The sequence below is a fragment of the Anabrus simplex genome, chromosome 1 (assembly GCF_040414725.1).
Source record: "Anabrus simplex isolate iqAnaSimp1 chromosome 1, ASM4041472v1, whole genome shotgun sequence".
Taxonomy (NCBI): domain Eukaryota; kingdom Metazoa; phylum Arthropoda; class Insecta; order Orthoptera; family Tettigoniidae; genus Anabrus; species Anabrus simplex.
In genome coordinates, this window is record NC_090265.1 from 1037113144 (window position 1) to 1037133566 (window position 20423).

The 20423-nt window shown below is 35.0% G+C and overlaps 1 protein-coding gene across 4 annotated transcripts in view; it reads left to right on the forward strand.

The window, feature by feature from the left end:
- LOC136857929 (transmembrane protein 245) overlaps positions 1–20423 on the forward strand; it is a 323942-nt gene that overhangs the window by 78278 nt on the left and 225241 nt on the right. For all 4 annotated transcript variants that reach the window (XR_011017582.1, XR_011017584.1, XM_068225347.1 and 1 more), the window contains exons 6-7: positions 6181–6309; positions 6495–6662. Coding sequence is in view for 2 of the 4 variants with exons in the window: in XM_068225347.1 (XP_068081448.1) it covers positions 6181–6309; positions 6495–6662 (297 nt within the window). In the remaining 2 variants the exon portion in view is untranslated. The remainder of the gene's footprint in view (positions 1–6180; positions 6310–6494; positions 6663–20423) is intronic.

Here is a 20423-nt window from a genome sequence, read left to right on the forward strand (position 1 = left end):
GTCTCGTAACACCAATTGACAACACTGGTTGCAATGTGACAATGGATAATTATTTTACATCTATTGAGCTGGCAGAAGACCTTCTGAAGAACCAGAGTGTAAGTATAGTAGGAACTATAAGAAAAAATAAGCCTCAGATCCCATATTGACAGTAAAGTACTTTGAAACAAAAGACTTGATGTTCCACCTTTTCAATACATATTGTAATCATATTTGTCATTAAATGATGTTACCATAAAAACATATTCACAGGACATGTTTTGTCTCATTAGAGAAATCTCCAGCTGCTTATTTCTAGCATAGATTAAAATAGACATACATATAGGCAATGAAGAGTACTACAAATGAATTTCATTTTAAGCTTGTATTGTCAATAGTCTTATCTTTAAGATTCTTAATCAAAAGTTCCACCTTTACAATACCAGTAGTTAGTTATTCTTCAAGACAACATAAATACATTAATGATTGGTGGAAAATGGTAAATAAAAATGTAAACAGACTCTGGAATGGTTTTAAAGCAATTGTTGAGGAATGTGAAAATCGGTTTATATCTTTAAAGGTGGTAAGGAATGGTAAAGACCCACTGTATTATAACAGAGAAGTAAAGAGACTAAGAAGGAGGTGCAGGTTGGAACATAATAGAGAAATGGTTATGGAAGTAAAGAGAAATTGAAGGAACTTACTAGGAAATTGAATCTAGCAAAGAAGTCAGTTAAGGATAACATGATGGCAAGCATAATTGGTGGTCATACAAATTTTAGTGAAAAATGGAAGGGTATGTATAGGTACTTTAAGGCAGAAACAGGTTCAAAGAAGAACATTCCAAGAATCATTAATGAACAAGGGGAGTGTGTATGCGAGGATCTTCAAAAGGCAGAAGTATTCAGTCAGCAGTATGTAAAGATTGTTGGTTACAAGGATAATGTCCAGATAGGGGATGTGAGTATTACTAAAGAAATATTAAAATTTACCTATGATAACAATGACATTTATACAGTAAGATACAAAAGTTGAAAATAGAAAGGCAGCTGCAACGTGACCTCAATAATGTGAGATGGACAGCAGGCAATGGTATGTCTATAAACGGGTTAAAAGTCAGGTTGTGAGTTTCACAAATAGGAAAAGTCCTCTCAGTTTTAATTACTGTGTTGATGGGGTGAAAGTTCCTTTTGGGGATCATTGTAAGTACCTAGGTGTTTATATTAACACCTTCATTGGGGTAATCACATAAATGATTGTTGTTAATAAAGGGTACAGATCTCTGCACATGGTTATGAGGGTATTTAGTAGTTGTGGTAAGGATATAAAGGAGAGGGCATATTTCTGGTAAGACCCCAACTAGAGTATGATTTCAGTTGGGACCCTCACCAGGATTACTTGATTCAAGAACTGGAAAAAATCCAAAGAAAAGCAGCTTGATTTGTTCTGGGTGATTTCCGACAAAAGAGTAGCGTTACAAAAATGTTCCCACGTTTGGGCTGGGAAGACTTGGGAGAAAGGAGATGAGCTGCTCGATTAAGTGGTATGTTCCGAGCTGTCAGTGGAGAGATGGCGTGGGAGGACATCAGTAGACGAATTAGTTTGAGTGGTGTCTTTAAAAGTAGGAAAGATCACAATATGAAGATAAAGTTGGAATTCAAGAGGACAAATTGGGGCAAATATTTGTTTATAGGAAGGGGAATTAGGAATTGGAATAACTTACTAAGGGAAATGTTGAATAATTTTCCAATTTCTTTGCGATCATTTAAGAAAAGGCTAGGAAATCAACAGATAGGTAATCTGCCACCTGGGCGACTGCCCTAAATGCAGATCAGTAGTGACTGATTGATTCAGGATATGTTTCATCCACATTATTAACACATTTAAGAGAATAAAAATATAGTTTGGTTGGCGAATATGTCAAGTAAATGCAACATTTTTTTCAAGAGAATGTCAAGTGAGAATGTTTAAAATTGTAAAACAGTGATAGTGTGCACCTCTTTCTTGGCCAGAATTGTTGGTTTGAGTATTGTTAGCACATGCAAAATGTTTTGTTGCAAATATGACTGTTGGACAGACTCTTGATGTGTAGAACTCTAAGATCAGTACAATTCTTTATAATTAGTTTTGTTACAAGGTGATTTTGTAGGGGGAACTTTTGTTCAAAATGTGCACAGACGGAAAGTCAAGTTGTGCCAATAGAAGAAAGATAGGCCTAAAATGAAAATAAGAAACTATAAGTTATCCTTAAAGGTTCTTCTTCTTATATGATGCACCTGATTACTTACGTCCCATGAGGTTCAACTCCGCCCGTGTGCTAAGGCCAACTGAGCTGTGCATGTGGAGATGTGTGTTTGTTAAAGCGAGTAGGTAGAGGAAGGAGTGAGGGGGTTAGAGTAAGTGGCTGGGGAATGAGATTGTATTGCTCTGTCTTGCTGTGTATTCTTGAAGAATTTTTGTTCATTTCTTTAATTAGCACATTCATGTTCTCAGAAATTTCATTTAAGTTGTGTATTGGATTAAATTTTTGATTGATGTTGGTAAAAGAATGGTTGGGATCTGATATGTGGGAACCAGTAGTGGAGAATCTATTGTATTTTGTGGAATTATATTCATTACATTGAATATAAAGGTTATGTCCAGTCTGACCCACACAGCTAGCTTGGCATTCATTGCATTTTAGTTTATTCACCCCTGATTTATGGTATTTATTGCTAATATTGTTAACTATATGCTGATAGTAAAAAAGGTTTACATTGCTGTTAACCGTTTTGAAAGATATGCGGATGTTGTGTGTTTTAAAAGTGTTACTAATTTCATAAATGCTCTTGTTACTGAAAGTGAAAATTGCATAATTACCCATTTTCTTTTGGATTCTCTAAGTAGTGTTGAAGTAGGTTTCTTCTTGACTTCATTGAAAATTTTATCTACCGGTATTAAAATATTTCTTCAATTTTTTTCTCGCTGTGAAAGTGATGGTGTTTAATTTTTTTTTTTTTTCTGGTTCTCATCTTACATGGGAATGTTAAAGGCCCTATAGATTAAGCTATAAAGTGAGGCTCTTTTGTGGGCTTATTGGTTTTTGGACTCCTGTCAAATGGTGTTTACTCTCTGAGTAGGCTTTCTATAGATACCGTCTGAGTGTGTTTGCTATTGACGAGATTCCAAAAATTGATAGAATTATTACAGATTGTGATGTGAATTTAATCCATGGGTCAACCTTATTTAATTGTTCTAGTATGGAATTTTGCATACTTTGACAATTCACCTGCAGTAGTCTTAGGGTCTTACCTCCATAGTCTTATAATCCATGGCTGCTCATTGCCCGTTGTCAGCTCCAGTTGGTAGCCCTTCTCTGACTCCAGTTTTCCTCATCTTTGCCGGCTCAACTCGATGACTCTCTCGTGCAGGTTTCCAAACTCTTAAAAGCCTCGCCTGTTCATGTGCAGTCCATCCTGCTTGAAGTCCCGGTCTCCTATCCAGCAATAAGTCTCCACCTACAAGTCCAGCTGCAGACACACCCGGTCCATCCGGTCGTTCAAAGCCTTCACTCACCGTGGAGGTACGTCCTTCCTTGGCATTGTACCACTAAGTATGATCTTCACATTCTTAAACTTTTTCTTCACTGCACTCGCCAATTCATACACCTCTGTACTGACACCTTTCTTCTAAGATCATTGGTCCCTATATGAAGCACTAACACTGTGCACCGTTGCTATCTTCCACTCATTCAACGTGCTGAAACAGTTGTTCAAGTTTTATTCGCAGATAACGCTGTACCTTTTTACGAGTCCTCCTCGAAATATCACCACACCAGCGTATCATCAAATTCACAACTAAGTATTTTTTATTTTCCAGCTTCTCGATACATTAGTTGCTTAAGGCAACTTATTGGTTAAAAGTGGTACTTGTTTCATATATTATTAACATCTTCAGCCACATAACACTGTTTAGATGAAAAATTCATATATTGATAAAGTATCAATGCTATTACTATTGCAGATGAAAATTTCACTAATTCCTAGTTCTCAATTATTTTTAAACCTTCTTTGCTCTGGAACCGTATCTCCTGTCTTTTTTACGGTCTTGTATCTGGTGTAGTAGTAATAGGAGCCACATTATGAAACCTAGATTTCTTCATTTCGACAATTACTAAAAAAATGTATAATTTTAAATTTATAAATTGACTTTTTCCCCTCTTTTTTTTACATGAACTTTTAAAGAAAAGAATATTCATCAGGACATATTCCCTATGGACTATTGTACAAGTGTTTCCTTGACAACTGCTTTCAATTGTAGGAAGAATTTATTTATTTTCTCTTGAGTATTTTTTAAATGTTGTCATTTAATCTTTTTATGCTTATTTTAAGGATAGCCTACTTTCTCTCAAAGCATTGATACTTTGTCAATATATGAATTTTTCATCTAAACAGTGTTAAGTGGCTGAAGATGTTAATAATTTATGAAACATGTACCATTTTTAACGCTGAGCTAGTCATTCTTGGATAGGCGAGAACGTAAGTAATCAGATGTGCTGCATTTTACTTTCATTCATTCTTCTTTTGTATTACAAGATACTTTAAAAACTTACCTACTTTTAACGTTAATAATCGCTGTCATTCTCGCTCTAGGGCCCTCCACTGCATATTCTACATACGATATTACGATCAGATATTCCGCCTAATTTCTTAACAAGAATTGTCAACATCAAAGGCTGATCTCAACATCTTTTTACTGGATTCCTTGCTCATGTTTATCACATGTTTATCGATCGTCTTTATTCTACTGGAACTAAACATTGTGCTCCTTATTATCAAGTTTCTACCGACACATCGGAATACTGTATGTCAATACAGCACCATCAAGTCAAGAAGGACTTTAATACCAATTTTATTGAATCATCTCGTGTGTACAATTTTTTAATTTCACTTTTAACAGGATTCAAGTGTAATGCTCAGAACATTCCAGTACATTCTTAACCATTTTAACTGACGCATTCGGCAATCTGAATTATTTTAATGTGCTGTGAGCTTGCATCCGGGAGATAGTAGGTTCGAATCCCACTATCGGCAGCCCTGAAAGTGGTTTTCCGTGGTTTCCCATTTTCACACCAGGCAAATGCTGGGGCTGTACCTTAATTAAGGCCACGGCCGCTTCCCTCCAACTCCTAGGCCTTTCCTATCCCATCGTCACCATAAGACCTATCTGTGTCGGTGCGACGTAAAGCCCCTAGCAAAAAAAAAATTATTTTAATGTGTTGTTTTTTGTCCTTGTCCTTTGTGCTTGATCTTAAAAACTTTTCGGCTGATGATGTCTACAAGATAGATGAAACATATTTTAAAAAAATGTTATTTAAATAATTAAATAATCAAACTTTTAGTATTGTAAAGGTGAAACATTTGACCATACCTTTAAAGTATATGTACGACACTACAGGCTTTATAATGAAATTCATTTTATGCAGTATAAGACATCTGTGTCGGTGCAACGTAAAGCCAATAGCAAAAAAAAAAAAAAAAGATAAGAGTAGGTATACAGCTCATAGGGAATCTGCCGCCTGGATGACTCTCCTGAAATGCAGATCAGTAGTGATTGATTAAATGTTGAATCTTCATTACAGAAAGATTTTAGGGGTAGTATTAACTGTTTATTAGAAATTGTCATTAAGGTTCCAGACATTTGTGGCATGTATTTGTTGGGTTGGCTGCAGTACCAGAGACGACAACATGAGGTATGAATCGCAATGATTCATCAGTAATTACTCAAAAAGTGAATGACCATAACGTATATCCATTTGGATAACTGCTAGGGAGTGAATATGATATATTTTTGATATGTTGAAAGTAATTGTCTGTTTATTTACTGAAAATATGTTTTGAAATTGCTACTACTGACATGTGAACTATTTCCATTTGGATAAGTAGTAACGTTTCATTGAGGAAGTGTTCCAGTGAAGTCATAGAATGTGCATTTTACTTTTTCGTGTTAAATAACACCTTCTTGGTTCAGGATATTTTAGAGCAATCTTATTTGCATTCATTGTCATCTAGCTCATACTTTTATGTGCAATGTAATGTTTTCTTATCTTAAATTTCTACAGTGTTTGATGCTGTAGATCTAATATATAGGAGAAAAGCAAAGAGAGAAAGTGGGTTTTTTTTTAAAAGACTTCTCTTAAATGCTGTCATTATATTGTTTCAGCTTATGGTGGAAATAAATCTGATGATTTTGGAGATAGTAAAAAGCTCAGTGGATTCAGCAGCCAGTATAGTTGTCATCCTGGGACTGATTATCTTCACCACTTTGACGTTAATATTCTTATCAGTACAGGTACTTCTCGCATGTATTTAATGACCATTATGTATTCCGAAGTGATATGGGAACTATCGTATTTAAGTGGTAGATTCTCATCAAAGAATCTTTAATTGTGCCTAGTATCTCTTAATAAACAGAATACTTTTCATTCCTTTGTACATTTTAACACCAATGTAATGATTGTGTAATACTGTTCCTAGATGTATTCTGAGAGCATCCTCCTCTTGCAAATGGGAGGCAATGCTATCAACAACACTTTCATGAGAAACTCTCAACTGATGGAAATGTTACCAGCCAGCTGGCAGAGCCAGGTGGATTCTGTCCTAGATGATGCATACTCCTATGGTCGCCAAGGTATTTCCAAAATGGTAAGTAATGAAATATTCCTTCCTGTTGCAACATAACCCCACATTACAGCATAAATCACATGAATTGGTACAAGAAATAAGAGAGTAAGGATCTACTTGAAGATAAAATATTTTCTTTACGGAAGAGCAGTTGACAGGTATTATTAATAGACTCCAACATCTCCTTTGAATGTCAAAGAGAAAACTTGCAAGTACACATAGTGAGAAAAAGATATAGAGGATGATCGATCACATTTTGTGCCAAATGTTTCAGTTTTCTTATTCAAACAGTCACCTAACCTAACTTAACTGTTCTACATGTATCATGAAAGCATTTCAAGCACGATTTGGGAAATGATAACCTTCTCGCTATAAATTTATAAGATAATAGCCTTTTCAAAATTTAACCAGACGTAAGAAAATGTGAACTAACCTAGGGCATATAAGTCTCTGGTAAGACTCCAACTAGAGTATGGTTCCAGTGTATGGGACCCTCACAAGGATTACTTGATTCAAGAATTGGGAGAAAAGCAGCTTGATTTGTTATGGGTAATTTACGGCTAAAGAGTAGCATTACAAAAATATTGCAAAGTTTGGGCTGGGAAGACTTGGGAGAAAGGAGACGAGCTGCGCGACTGTGGTATGTTCCCAGCTGTCAGTGGAGAGATGGCGTGGAATGGCATCAGTAGACGAATAAGTTTGAGTGGTGCCTTTAAAAGTAGGAAATTGGAATTCAAGAGGATAAATTGGGGCAAATATTAGTTTATAGAAAGGGGAGTTACGGATTGGAATAACTTGTCAAGGGAGATTTCCAATTTCTTTGCAATCATTTAAGAAAAGGCTAGGAAAACAACAGATAGGGAATCTGCCACCAGGGCGACTGCCCTAAATGCAGTTCAGTAGTGATTGATAAATTTATAAGATAATAGCCTTTTCAAAATTTAACCAGACGTGAGAAAATATGAACTAACCTCAGAAACTAATGATTCACTCTGCCATATCTTGAATTGTATCCCATTCTTAATTTCAGTATATAGCATTAAAATCAACTGATTTAAGATTGTTTACATCAGCCTTTATTTTTAACAAGTTAACAACTGCTGTCGGACATTTTATTTACCGTATGCATTTATTACAAAAACAGTTCTCTTTCATTTCTATTTTTTTCTTTACGGAAGAGTAGTCGACGGGTATTTCTAATTGACTCCAACATGATCTTCGAATGTTGATGAGAGAGCTCGCTAATGGACATAGCGAGGAAACGATACCAATGATGATCGAGCGCATGCAATATAATCACTGGGGTGCATAAATATCGATAATGGAAAGAAACGTGCATGCGTAATCGCTCGCAGTAATGGATGTGGCAGTGGTAGGACTCTTGCTGTAAACAAAGCATAATACACAGTTTAATATAGGAATTTTCAAGGGACAGAAGAAAACTGTCGTTATATTGGGGTTCTCGTTATATGCCATACTTGCTGTAGTGGACTTCTACTGTATGTATAAATAGAGAATTGTTACAAAATAACTAGCAATTTAAAAAAATTGTACCAACTAGTACTTTACCGTTTGAAATGAGCATGCATTTGTAGAGGGTAAGGTAGAAAGTAAGTTTCTTTCACAAATACTGTTGCTGCAGCACTACTATCTCAATTGTGTGGATATGTTCTGGGGTCCTTCATTACTTGGCATAGATGTTGATTTGAGACAGTTGGATTGTGTTGACCCATTGTTCTATTTGTTTAAGATTTTCAAGAAGATTGAACAAGTAGTCGCTTATTTTAAATTGCAGTCTTTTACATTTTTTTTTAAGTGCAAGAGTTACAAAACTGAGGCAGACATTCACAACAATTAATTTCTTTTTCTGGATTGGATTGTGTTGTGTTATGTATCTTATGTAAAGGTTGCTGACCTTTTGAATACATAGCAGAATTATTTATCAAGGTGACTACTGACGTACCTCCTACTTCATCCATTGTAATAATTCTCCACATCTGAATTTTAAATCAACTACAAAGGTAGAGTCTTTGTGCCTCATCTTATATTATATTTCAACTCCCAGACTCCTGAGAGGTTTGAGGGCATCTTTGGAACATCTTCAAAGTACTGGATCTCTCATCCGGCAGTTACATGTGAAATTTTCGTTACTGTTCTGTAACCGGGGATCCTTCGTTCTTATGGTCTGCCCTGCATACTGGTAATATGTGTATAATTGACATCCAATATTTTCTTATTTGTTAACCTTCTTCTAAATTCATGTTGTTCGGGTGTTCCTTTATTTCTGTAGCCTCTTGTATTTTTCTTGCAAGATTTCAGGGCATGTCTGCTAAAATCTTAGCTTTCATCATCAATTCTCTGTTCCATATTCCTTCTGGTTATGTGGGTAGGGTAGTGAATCTATGCCTTCCACTTCACTCTGTCCTTACTGACATTCCTCTTCAAACACTTTTCTAATGTTGCTTTCTTTGTCCTTAATGCATTCTTCATTGTATTCTTCTACTGAGTTCTGGGCCATCCTCTAGCCCTCTTCTGTGCATCATTTCCTTGAATGCCTGATATAACATTCTTTCTTCTGGCATTCTCATAATGTTCTTGAACCACTTCAGCTTCTTTGAATCAGTTCTGTCCTGCAATCCTACAACACAAACTCTCTGACGTGTCGCTTCATTCCGTACCCTGTCTCATCTGGTTTTTCTTGTGATGCTTCTCAGGAACCTTACTTCAGTTCTTTGGGTCCTGCTCATGCTCCTCTTGCTCATTGTCCAGGTGGTTTGTGGAGAACTTTTTTGTATTTTGTTGGTACATCCTTTTCCTATATAAGCTGTCACACACTTGCAGAATTTTGTGGGTTGTTCAATTTGTGAATTTCTCTCTTTGTCCATTTTTCCATCCTCTGACGTACTGCCTAAGTTAACTATGTCCAGGAGTTCATTGCTGATCCACTCTGTCCTTTCTGTTTCCTATTGTTGCTACAACTGTCTTACTTTTAGCTGTGCTTGTCTTCAGTTCAAAATTCTCATTATCTTGATTCCATAACTTAACTTTAAGTTGAACTTCCTCTTCCTTCTCACCCTATATAATAATGTCATCCACAAATAGTGTTGTTTTCATTTGACCTGTCATCATCTTGTCCCACAGGCGTAACAAATAAGATACGGGCCCGCCTGCAGAAAACAAAATAAGGCCTTCTCAAAGAAAATTTGTAAAAACTGTCAATAACACACATACATTTTACTGCAGCAGATACAAGCAAAACTTTAATGCAGTCTGTATCCTTTTAATATATAAAAACTTCCCATAATATTAAACTAATTGATGGATTTTGTTTTTAACATGAAATATTTTTTAGGGATTTTAATAAACATAAATAAGTACTGATATGTGTTTCTATTTTCTTTTAAATTTATTTTTAAAGCTTCACTGCACTCGCATCAGAGTCTAAATGAAACTGCACCATGGAACATGCTTGCTGGGATGTAAAGGTACCGTATTAATGATTTTACAGACATCATATTTGATGTTGAGAATGCTGAATTCACTGAGTCTGTATTCGGTCATGCCCTTTCTTAGAGAGTTCTTAATATATTTTGTTTTCAAAAATGATCATTCTGTGGGAGAACAGTGACAGAAAGAGTTAGAAACAGATAAAACACCATGCATAAGTCTTGAAATTATAATTGAGTTATCAAATACTAATATCTTTATAATCAGCTACAGAGGTTGTCATGGTAACATTTTCTACAGAGTTTTGAGGGGGGAGTGTGCTGCTCGTGTTGAGAGATATCTGTGCTAGACTCAGTACACTATTAATAACTGCAGGTTTATGTAACCACCTTATAATTTCTCTACTTATGAACTGTAAAAATAATTTTGTTCAACCTATTCAACAAAAACATCATTAAATCACATTTCCTATGCAGAATGACATTTAATTAATTAAATTACATACATACTTACTTGCTTGCACCTCTGTCGTACCCTCTCCATCCTTGGTATGAATGACAATACCCTGATGCAAATGTAATGGACTAGTATAACTTGGAAACAATTCTCTAACTTATGGATAAATAATGAAAATATCGAGCTCTATTATTATTATTATTATTATTATTATTATTATTATTATTATTATTATTATTATTATTATTATTATTATTATTACTTGTGAGGTGTGGCTATGAAGTTGTTTACGTCTATTAGTTACGTAGTTATGTATGGACTTTATTTGATATAAATCGTGATCATATAATTTGTGAGGTTATGTCATGAAACATCTGCTGTATGCATATTAAGGAGTTTATTTAATGTAAGAATGTGTAATTAATAGTATATAATTTATTATTACCTGCATATGTGATGTATAAATCCAATGCAATGTTGTGCAACACACAGTAATAGACCAGAACAACGCATCTTGTCACTGAAATTGTATAGAAGATTCCTTTCATTGTAAATAAGCTATTGGAGGCTCTCAAAATTATGAGAAAACATGTTGTCATATTTTTCTAGAAGCCTGGCCAGGCAATGTATATGAAGAGGCAGTCTTGGGAGTTAAATTGTTTAGCGAAACTTGTAGTGGAAGTTGATAGCTGAGTGGTGTAAACCCATGTTGTGATTTTGTTGGGTTGGTAGTTCGTTGACATGCAAGTGTTGCAGTCCTTCTTCTTAGCAGTGTTTTTTCAAGATGGCAGTTATTAGCATATGTGTGTGTGTGTGTGTGTGTGTAATGTATATATAATTTGCAAAAAAAAAAAACAGTGTACACAATTGACAGCATTTCATGTGTGCATCTTTGTGAATACAACACCACTTCCATGTCTCAATCCTGTCTTCACTTTGAACCACCTTATTTGGTTTACCTTAGTTAATGTTACAGCACTAAGTTCTAATACGAGGCCTAGACATTTAGTTCTCGGACTGTACTTGCGTGGAGTATTATCATTTATAGCAGTTCTACAGTCCTATGATGAGTCAGTGTGCTGAAAACCAGCTTGTTCTGTGCATCAGGACATTACACTTGTGTAACTACGTGCTCTCTGTCAGTAGTGAAATAGAGGGTCTACATGAACAGTGTGTTCATGCCTCAAATCCTGCTTCAAGCTAGAAAAAACAGGTTCAGAATGTTACGAAATGCTGAAGACAGTTTTTGGGGAGCAGGCTATGGGAAGTTCCTAAACATTTGAATGGTTTTACTGCTCTAAGTAGGATAGAACATCTATTGATAATGATGTATGCCTTGATTGCCCGGTGTCCACTTCAATGCCAGAAATTATCACGAAAGAGCATCAGACTATCTACCAAGACAGTTATTGAACCCTTGATGAAGTAAGTGCACTGTTAGCAAAAGGCTCATTTCTAAAGATAATAGGCAGCTTGATGTCTTTGGAGTGTACAGACTGGGAAACGGTAGCACTGATGCTGATTCAGAATTATTTGATAAGATAATCAGCTATGTGGGAAACGACATGGAAAGGAATATGATTGTAGCAGGAGATCTTGGTTTACCAAATGTCAGTTGGAAAGGTAATGCGAACGATAGGAAGCATGACCAACAAGTGGCAAATAAGTTAATATGGGAAGAACAGCTGATTCAGAAAGTGATGAAATCGACTAGAGGAAGAATATTCTGGATGTGGTGCTGGTAAAACCAGATGAGCTCTAAAGAGAAACCGAAGTAATAGATGGTATAAGTAATCGTGAAGCTGTTTTTTGTCATAGTTAAAAATAAATGTGATAGAAAGGAAAGTCTTAAAAGTAGGGCCATTAGGCAGTACCATATTGCTCATAAAGCAGGCATGAGGGAGTTTTTAAAAGGTAAATATGATCGGTGGAAAATGGTAAATAAAAATATGAACAGACTCTGACATGGGTTAAAGCAATTGTTCAAGAATGTGAAAACATGTTTGTATCTTTCAAGGTGGTAAAGAATGGTAAAAATCTATTTTATTATACCAGAGAAGTAAGGAGACTAAGGAGGAGGTGCAGATTGGAAAGAAATAGTTAGGAATGGCTGTGGCCATAAGGAGAAATTGAAGGAACTTGCTAGGATATTGAATGTAGCAAAGAAGTCACCTAAGGATAACATGATGGCAAGCATAATTGGCAGTCAAACAAATTTTAGTGAAAAATGGAAGGTTACGTATAGGTAGTTCAAGGCAGAAACAGGTTCCAAGGAGGACATTCCAGGAATCATTGATGAACAAGGGGAGTGTGTATGCGAGAATCTTCAAAAGGCAGAACTATTCAGTCAGCAGTATGTAAAGATTGTTGGTTACAAAGATAATGTCTAGATAGGGGAGGTGACTAATACTAAAGATGTATTAAAATTTATCTATGATAACGACATTTACAATAAGATTCAGAAGGTGAAAACTAGAAAAGCAGCTGGAATGGATAAGATATCTGGGGATATACTAAAGACAATCAGTTGGGATATAGTACCATATCTGAAGTACTTATTTAATTATCGTTTGCATGAAGGACCTGTACCAAATGAATGGAGAGTTGCTATAGTTGCCCCTGTGTATAAAGAAAACGGTGATAGAAAATTACAGACCAGTCAGTTTGACATGCATTGCATGTAAGCTTTGGGAAAGCATTCTTGAAGATTATATTAGCCATGTATGTGATATTAATAATTGGTTTGATAGAAGGCAGAAGGCAGTTCAGGTTAAGGAAAGGTTATTCCACCAAAGCTCAACTTGTAGGATTCTAGCACGATATAGAAGATATCTTGGATTCAGGAGGTCAAATGTACTGTATCATGATTGACCTATTTTAGGCATTTGATAGGGTAGATTGTGGGAGACTACTGGCAAAATTGAGTGCAATTGGACTAGGCAAAAGAGTAACTGGGTGGCTATATTTCTAGAATAGATCTCAGAGAATTAGAATAGGCAAAGCTTTATCTGACCCTGTAATAATAAAGAGGGGAATTCTTCAAGGCAGTATTATTGGACCTTTGTTTTCTTACATATATAAGTGATATGAGTAAAGAAGTGGAATCAGAGATAAGGCTTTTTGCAGATGATGCTATTCTGTATAGAGTAATAAATAAGTTACAAGATTGTGAGCAACTGCAAAATGCCATCAATAATGTTGTGAGATGGATAGCAGGCAATGCTATGATGATAAACAGGGTTATAAGTCAGGTTGTGGGTTTCACAAATAGGAAAAGTCCTCTCAGTATTAATGACAATTGATGGGGTGAAAGTTCCTTGTGGGAATCACTGTAAGTTCTTAGGTGTTAATATAAAGGAAAGATCTTCATTGGGGTAGTCACACCAACTAGAGTATGGTTCCAGTGTATGGGATTCTCACCAGGATTACCTGATTGAAGAACTGGAAAAAATCCAAAGAAAAGCAGCTTGATTTGTTTTGGTGATTTCCGACAAAAGAGTAGTGTTACAAAAATGTTGCAAAGTTTGAGCTGGGAAGACTTGGGATAAAGAAGGTGAGCTGCTCGACTAAGTGGTATGACATGTTATAAACCTCATTATTGATCCGTATAGAAATTTTTTATAGTTCGAAAACATTGAAGGTGTTTATTAAACCACCTGTTAAATACTTTACATCCACTTATAAGTGGTTACATATAGATAATAACACTTATTCGGGACATGTTTCATCCCTAATTTAGGGCATCTTCAGCGTAAAATATAAGCTTCAAAAGTATACATATTAAAAAGAAGCTAAAGGATTAGCCTTGTAGCCTAATTACTAAAACTTAGTACATATAATGTGAATAATACATTGAAACATTGATTGAACATGTTAATGGAGTACTGAAAATGATCATACTAAAACTATCTTGTCCGAGACTAAAACTTCCTCCAATAAAATTATGTAGTTCTAATTAAAACGGTTCAACTAAAATTGTTTGTGGTTTCACCTAATGTGAGATTGTGTATATTTTAGATGTTTTTTCAATGACAACAACAAAGTGATAGACCTAATTGTTCGATAAACAAATAGGTACGTGGCAGAGTGTATACTTACAAGTGATAAATATCATTTTTGATCCGTATTGATGATATTTGATTGAAATAATAACAATAAGTTAATTTATTAATTTGTCCACCTAATCAATACAATAAATCTTGTCTTTGTTGAATTACATTGACATCTTAATTAAAATGGTACATGTTTCACCTTGCATATAGGCATCATCAGCCATGGGTTTAACCTTGAAATAAAATCAGGCACCTGATTTACATATAAATAAGATAAAACTGATTTATAAAAAACATATTATTTATTATTTATTTACATATTTTACCCACATTGGAGCACTCAATACATTTAAGTTAATTTCATCTTTTTTCTTCTCCCAGAACTTCCTCATCCTCTCCGACCTGGAAGCCCTTTATGTGTCCGATATAGTGTATTGTTTCCGTTCAATTGCTTTTAGTTTGAGACGTATGCTTTTGTTCTTCAAAATCCTCTTCTCTTTTCTGTCTTTGATTTGTTGCTGAGTTATACTCAATTCTTCCAAATCATCCTGAACTTCTTTGAACCAATTATTATTGATTTTATTTTTCAAAAAATAATCAAATAGTTGTTTCAATATCCTGGTGTCTGGTAATCTTGTTATGCGACAGAAAAAGGAAATACTTCTTTTACACATTGTAGGTATTATTGATTCACATTCACGATAGACAATGTTGTTAGGCAACAATCTCCACTGTCCATCAACTTGGTGTTTTTTATTAATAATTGTTCTAAGAATTCTTCTATCAGTTTTCTGTACTTTGTCTGTTGTAGATTTAACATTTAATTTGAATAAAGTTTCACTAGCGTACGTTGCCTCTGGTTTAACTATGGAATTATAGTGTTTCAGCTTAACGTTTATCGAAAGAGATTTTTTTTTTATAGGTTGGCCAGGTAAGTCTTTGTGTTTGTTTAAATTTAGTTGTTCTGTGTTCTATTGCTTCTTTTTCATTTGTTCCATGTTATTATTTCCCCAAGATATTTGAATTTCTGAACAATTTTAATCTCTTTATTACTGTTCAGTTGAATAACTGGTAAATACTCTTTAAAAGTTGGCATCATTTCTGTTTTTTCAAATGAAATTTGTAATCCCAAATTTTTGCTATAATATATATATAGTAAAAGACTAGGACAATATTGGTTTCAAAGACAATGCTATGAGTGAGAGGTTTATAATTAGGAAAAGTATTTACAATAGTAACAATGAAGGACTATTAATATGAGAAAAATAAATAAAACGATAGTTTGTTATAGACTAGTGGTAAAATTGCTGTAAAATGATGTTGATGGACTAGCGGTTGGAACTAGATAATAATGAGAATGACGATCGGAATCGTATTTTTAAAACATAATGTTGAATAAAATAAAGTTAAGAGATGGTCAAGTGACCTGTGATAATTTGTTTACGTAAGTTAAAAGTCAAAAGTCAATAGCATATGGCGATGTTATGGTTCACTTTGAAGCAGAAGTACGAGGTTGTCGTTGAAGGTTAATATACAATGTTTATATTGGACCTCTATGGACCATCTCATTTGATATGATATTATAACGTTGTTGAGAATATGGGTTTGTTGACAAGCTGGTTGAAAAGGCAATGTGACAGTAGAATGTAGCTAACGTGTTGAATGTTGGATCAGAAGTAAAATCTGTAAAAGGAAACCAAAAGCGTGGTGTTAATTGTATGAAAAAATCGTAATAGAATTTTTAGGTGGAAATCGTGTGCACTTACCATTTGACGGTGGTGAGGGTAACTTGTTATGTTATGAGCTAAGTTATTGACGACTGTTGGGCTCTGACTGCGTGTGTTATAGCTGTAGGTTTGAATTGGAGGGGAATCAGTTTGTGAAGGCGTGACTACGGGCTTGGTTGTAGTACTTGGAGGAGAGCTACTATCGGTGGGGGAGAAAGAAGAAAGTGTATTGCTGAGTGTATTGTAGCGGTGGGATGCCATTGGAGGGAGCGGTACTAGAGTGGGTGTAGCTATAGGTCTATTGGTTGTACTTGAATGGGAGGTACTGGCAGTGGGGGGAAGGGAGGGGAGAGTATTAGTTATAGAGGAAGTGGGAGTGCTTATTAATTTAAGGTTGAACATTTTTAAGAATACATTGGTGAGGGCAATTGATTCTTGTAATAGTAATAAAATCTGTTTGTACAAGGGGCTTTTTTTATTCAATGATAATGTTTAAATTCTTTGTTAAACTGCCGGTCGTGGGATATGAATACATTTTTGTATTCTGTCATGAGTTTATTTTCTTTGATTCTTTTGAGGATATGAAGGTCCTGTTCTATTGTAGTGAATTTATGTCCTGTGTCCCTCATATGGTTGGCCATAGCAGAGAATTTATTGTGTCTTAGTGTATTGTAATGTCCGGCGTATCTGGTTAAAAAGCTGCGGCCAGTTTGGCCAACATAAATATTACATGTAGAGCATTTTAATCTGTATATACCTGATCCAGAGTAATGATTATCTGTGACGTTAATACAGTTATGATTAAAGAATAAGTTACGATTAGTGTTTTTTGTAGTATAGGCTATTTTAACATTGTGCTTCGTTAAGGGATTGGTAATTGGATGAATACTATGGTTAGTGAACGTGAATTTAGCGTATTTTGGTTTGACGGGTTTTAGTGGAGTTAAATTTGTAGGTAGTTTTAATTTGGGTTTACTGATGATTTTATTAATTATATCAGTATTAAATCCATTCAATTTAGCTATTTCTTTAATGAATTGTAATTATTTTTTTAAATTACTAGAAGAGATAGGGATTTTTAATGCCCTATATATTAGATTGTGATAAGTGTCTTTTTTATGTGAGTTGGGATGTAATGAATAATTTTTTATGGTTGTTGAGTAAAGGTTAGTTTTCTGTATATTCGGAAGTTGAACTTGTTTTGTTCTCGTGTGATTTTGATATCTAGAAAGTTTAAAGAGCTACTGATCTCATCTTCTTTAGTGAATTTAATGTTGTTATCCATATTGTTAATAAATGATAATATGTTGTCACTGTTGTTGATTTATTTATCTATGATTTCTATGGTATCATCGACATAGCGATGCCGAAGACAGAGTCCGTTGATGTTATTAATTATTTTACTGTGTTCGAGGTTATCTAAGTATATATCAGCTAATATTCCAGATAACAGGTCTCCCATCGCCAAACCTTCCTCTTTGTAAATTTTCTTATTGAAGGTGAAGTAATTGTTTAAAACGAAACTGAGTAATTTTAACCATTCTTCAATTTCGATTTTACTTAATGTTTAAATCTAAGAATTTCATTTTTGTCCGTATTGAACTGAGAATGGAAGATAGGAAAACTTAAGAGGGTCCACCTTTTCAATACAAAAATGTTATAGTTTATTTATAACATATATTTGCACTTGGAACTAGTTTCGACGCTGTTTGGCGTCATCAGCAGCCAAAATGTGGGAAATAGGCATTTATATTACACAAGGCGTTACATTAAACAATACACATCTTACAAGGAGATAAAAACAGGGACGAATTTAGAAACAAATGAATCGTTGAGAAAGCAAAAGTTATACATATTAGAAATAACCTTAACCACACATCTTGCAGTGCGAAAATATTCGTCTTGAATGATTCCTGAATACAAAACACACGCGCACACATTTCTGAAGAGCCAGCCTGCAGGAAAAAGTAAAGTGAAACCTTAAGAGTTCTTCTGAGAAGAGTTCATCATTTTTTCTATGTTCCGACTAACTAATGAAGTCTCCCTTGAGTTCCTGATAAACATACACAACAGGAAATTCTCCTTCACTCTCAACAATAGCTATAAAAGACCAACGGTAAATTTCATTTTAAATATTGTGCAGAGACGTGAAAGCATGATCTTGAAACATGATATAACTTCTTCATTTAACCCAATTTTTTACACAAGGTGTTGCATTAAACAATACACATCTTACGAGGAGATAAAAACAGGGACGAATGTAGAAACAAATGCATCGTTGAGAAAGCAAAAGTTATACATATTAAAAATAAGCTTAACCACACATCTTGCAGTGCGAAAATATTTGCCTTGAATGATTCCTGAATGCAAAACGCACGCGCACACACTTCTGAAGAGCCAGCCTGCAGGAAAAAGTAAAGTGAAACCTTAAGAGTTCTTCTGAGAAGAGTTCATCATTTTTTCTATGTTCCGACTAACTAATGAAGTCTCCCTTGAGTTCCTGATAAACATACACAACAGGAAATTCTCCTTCACTCTCAACAATAGCTATAAAAGACCAACGGTAAATTGTATTTTAAATACTGTGCAGAGATGTGAAAGCATGATCTTGAACATGATATAACTTCTTCATTTAACCACCTTTGAAAGTCTCTCTCTATATTACATAGCTTCATTAACACCACCATTCTGTAGATGCACAAAATAATCTTGTAATCTTCACAGGTCCGGTATTCAGCTCGACAAGAATATAAAATTGGTATTAATGAATACGTTTTCTGAGAGTTTGTGGTTGACTGTGCCAGTATTTGTGGTGTATTGTTGCAGCGTTACGTGCAGGGTGGGGGCAGGTTTCTATGATGTTTATTGCGGGACATGAGGCGGTAAAGCTATGGCGCGAGATGAAGAGGAACAGAGCGTGTTCTGGGGAGCGGCCATTGTTGGATTAGGAGGGGAGAGGGAAGGAGCGGTAGGGGAGGATGAGTGGAAGGAGGGGAAGTATGGAGGGTGCTTAAAAGTGCTCTGTTTTGACAGATTTTTCTTTATGATGTTAATAGTATTATTGATAGGAATATTTGTTATAAATTTTCTTCTTGCTTCGTTTTGGCCAACTAAGGACCACGTCATTTCAACTGTTTCCCTTGAGTTTTAATATTGGTTCATTCGTATACGATGTTGCTCTTTTCGCTCTTCCGTCTATGCCTTTTCCAGTTTTCATCTTTGGCTTTGGTTGGAAACTCTGATGTTCTTGGAGTTTTTTTCTTAAGTGGGACATGCTCCCGGTTATCTTCAAATGAGATCCCAATCTCCTGCAGATCTTTCTGTACCTCACTGAACCATGCCTCCTTTGCCTTCTTCTCTTGGAGGAAAGTGAAAATGCGGTTGGTTAACCATGTTGACTTCAATCGGGCCATGTGTCCATAAAAAGTAATCCTCCTTTTCTGCATCACGTCGGTTTTTTTTCCACATGCGAGTACAACTCCTGGTTTGGTTTTTTTGGTCATGGCAAGACATTCCGCTGCATATAGAGCGTATTTCAATCAAATGTCATCAGTACAGATCAAAAATGATATTTATCACTTGTAATATAATTGCTAACCAGGCAGTGATAAAACCTAACAAGTATTTGAACCTGAGAATTAAAATAAGCAAGATTTCTAGAGATATTAAGTTTCTTAAAGATTGCTTGAAATTAGAGTTAGTACCTAAGTTTCTCAAATCTTTACAAAGAAAAGGTCTTCCCCATTCAAAATCTAATGTCACTCAAAAGAAAGTAAACAGCATATGGTTAAAAATTGAAATCAAGCTATTATACAAGAAGAAATCTCTACTAAATTTACAGTTATATAGGACACATTTGACCATCACTCAAAAATTATCTCCACTTGAATGGAGTTCATTTTTAAGGTACACTGACCTTAAACTATCATACATATTAGATAGGAAACACAAATCCCTAAACCATGAATTAATTTGTTTACAAGAAAACAAACCCAAAATATCTGACTGAAATATAACCAACGAAGTGTTCACTTCCCATTTGACTAACATTTCCACTACAATTAACCTATCTAACACAACCTTCTCTAATGAAGAGACAA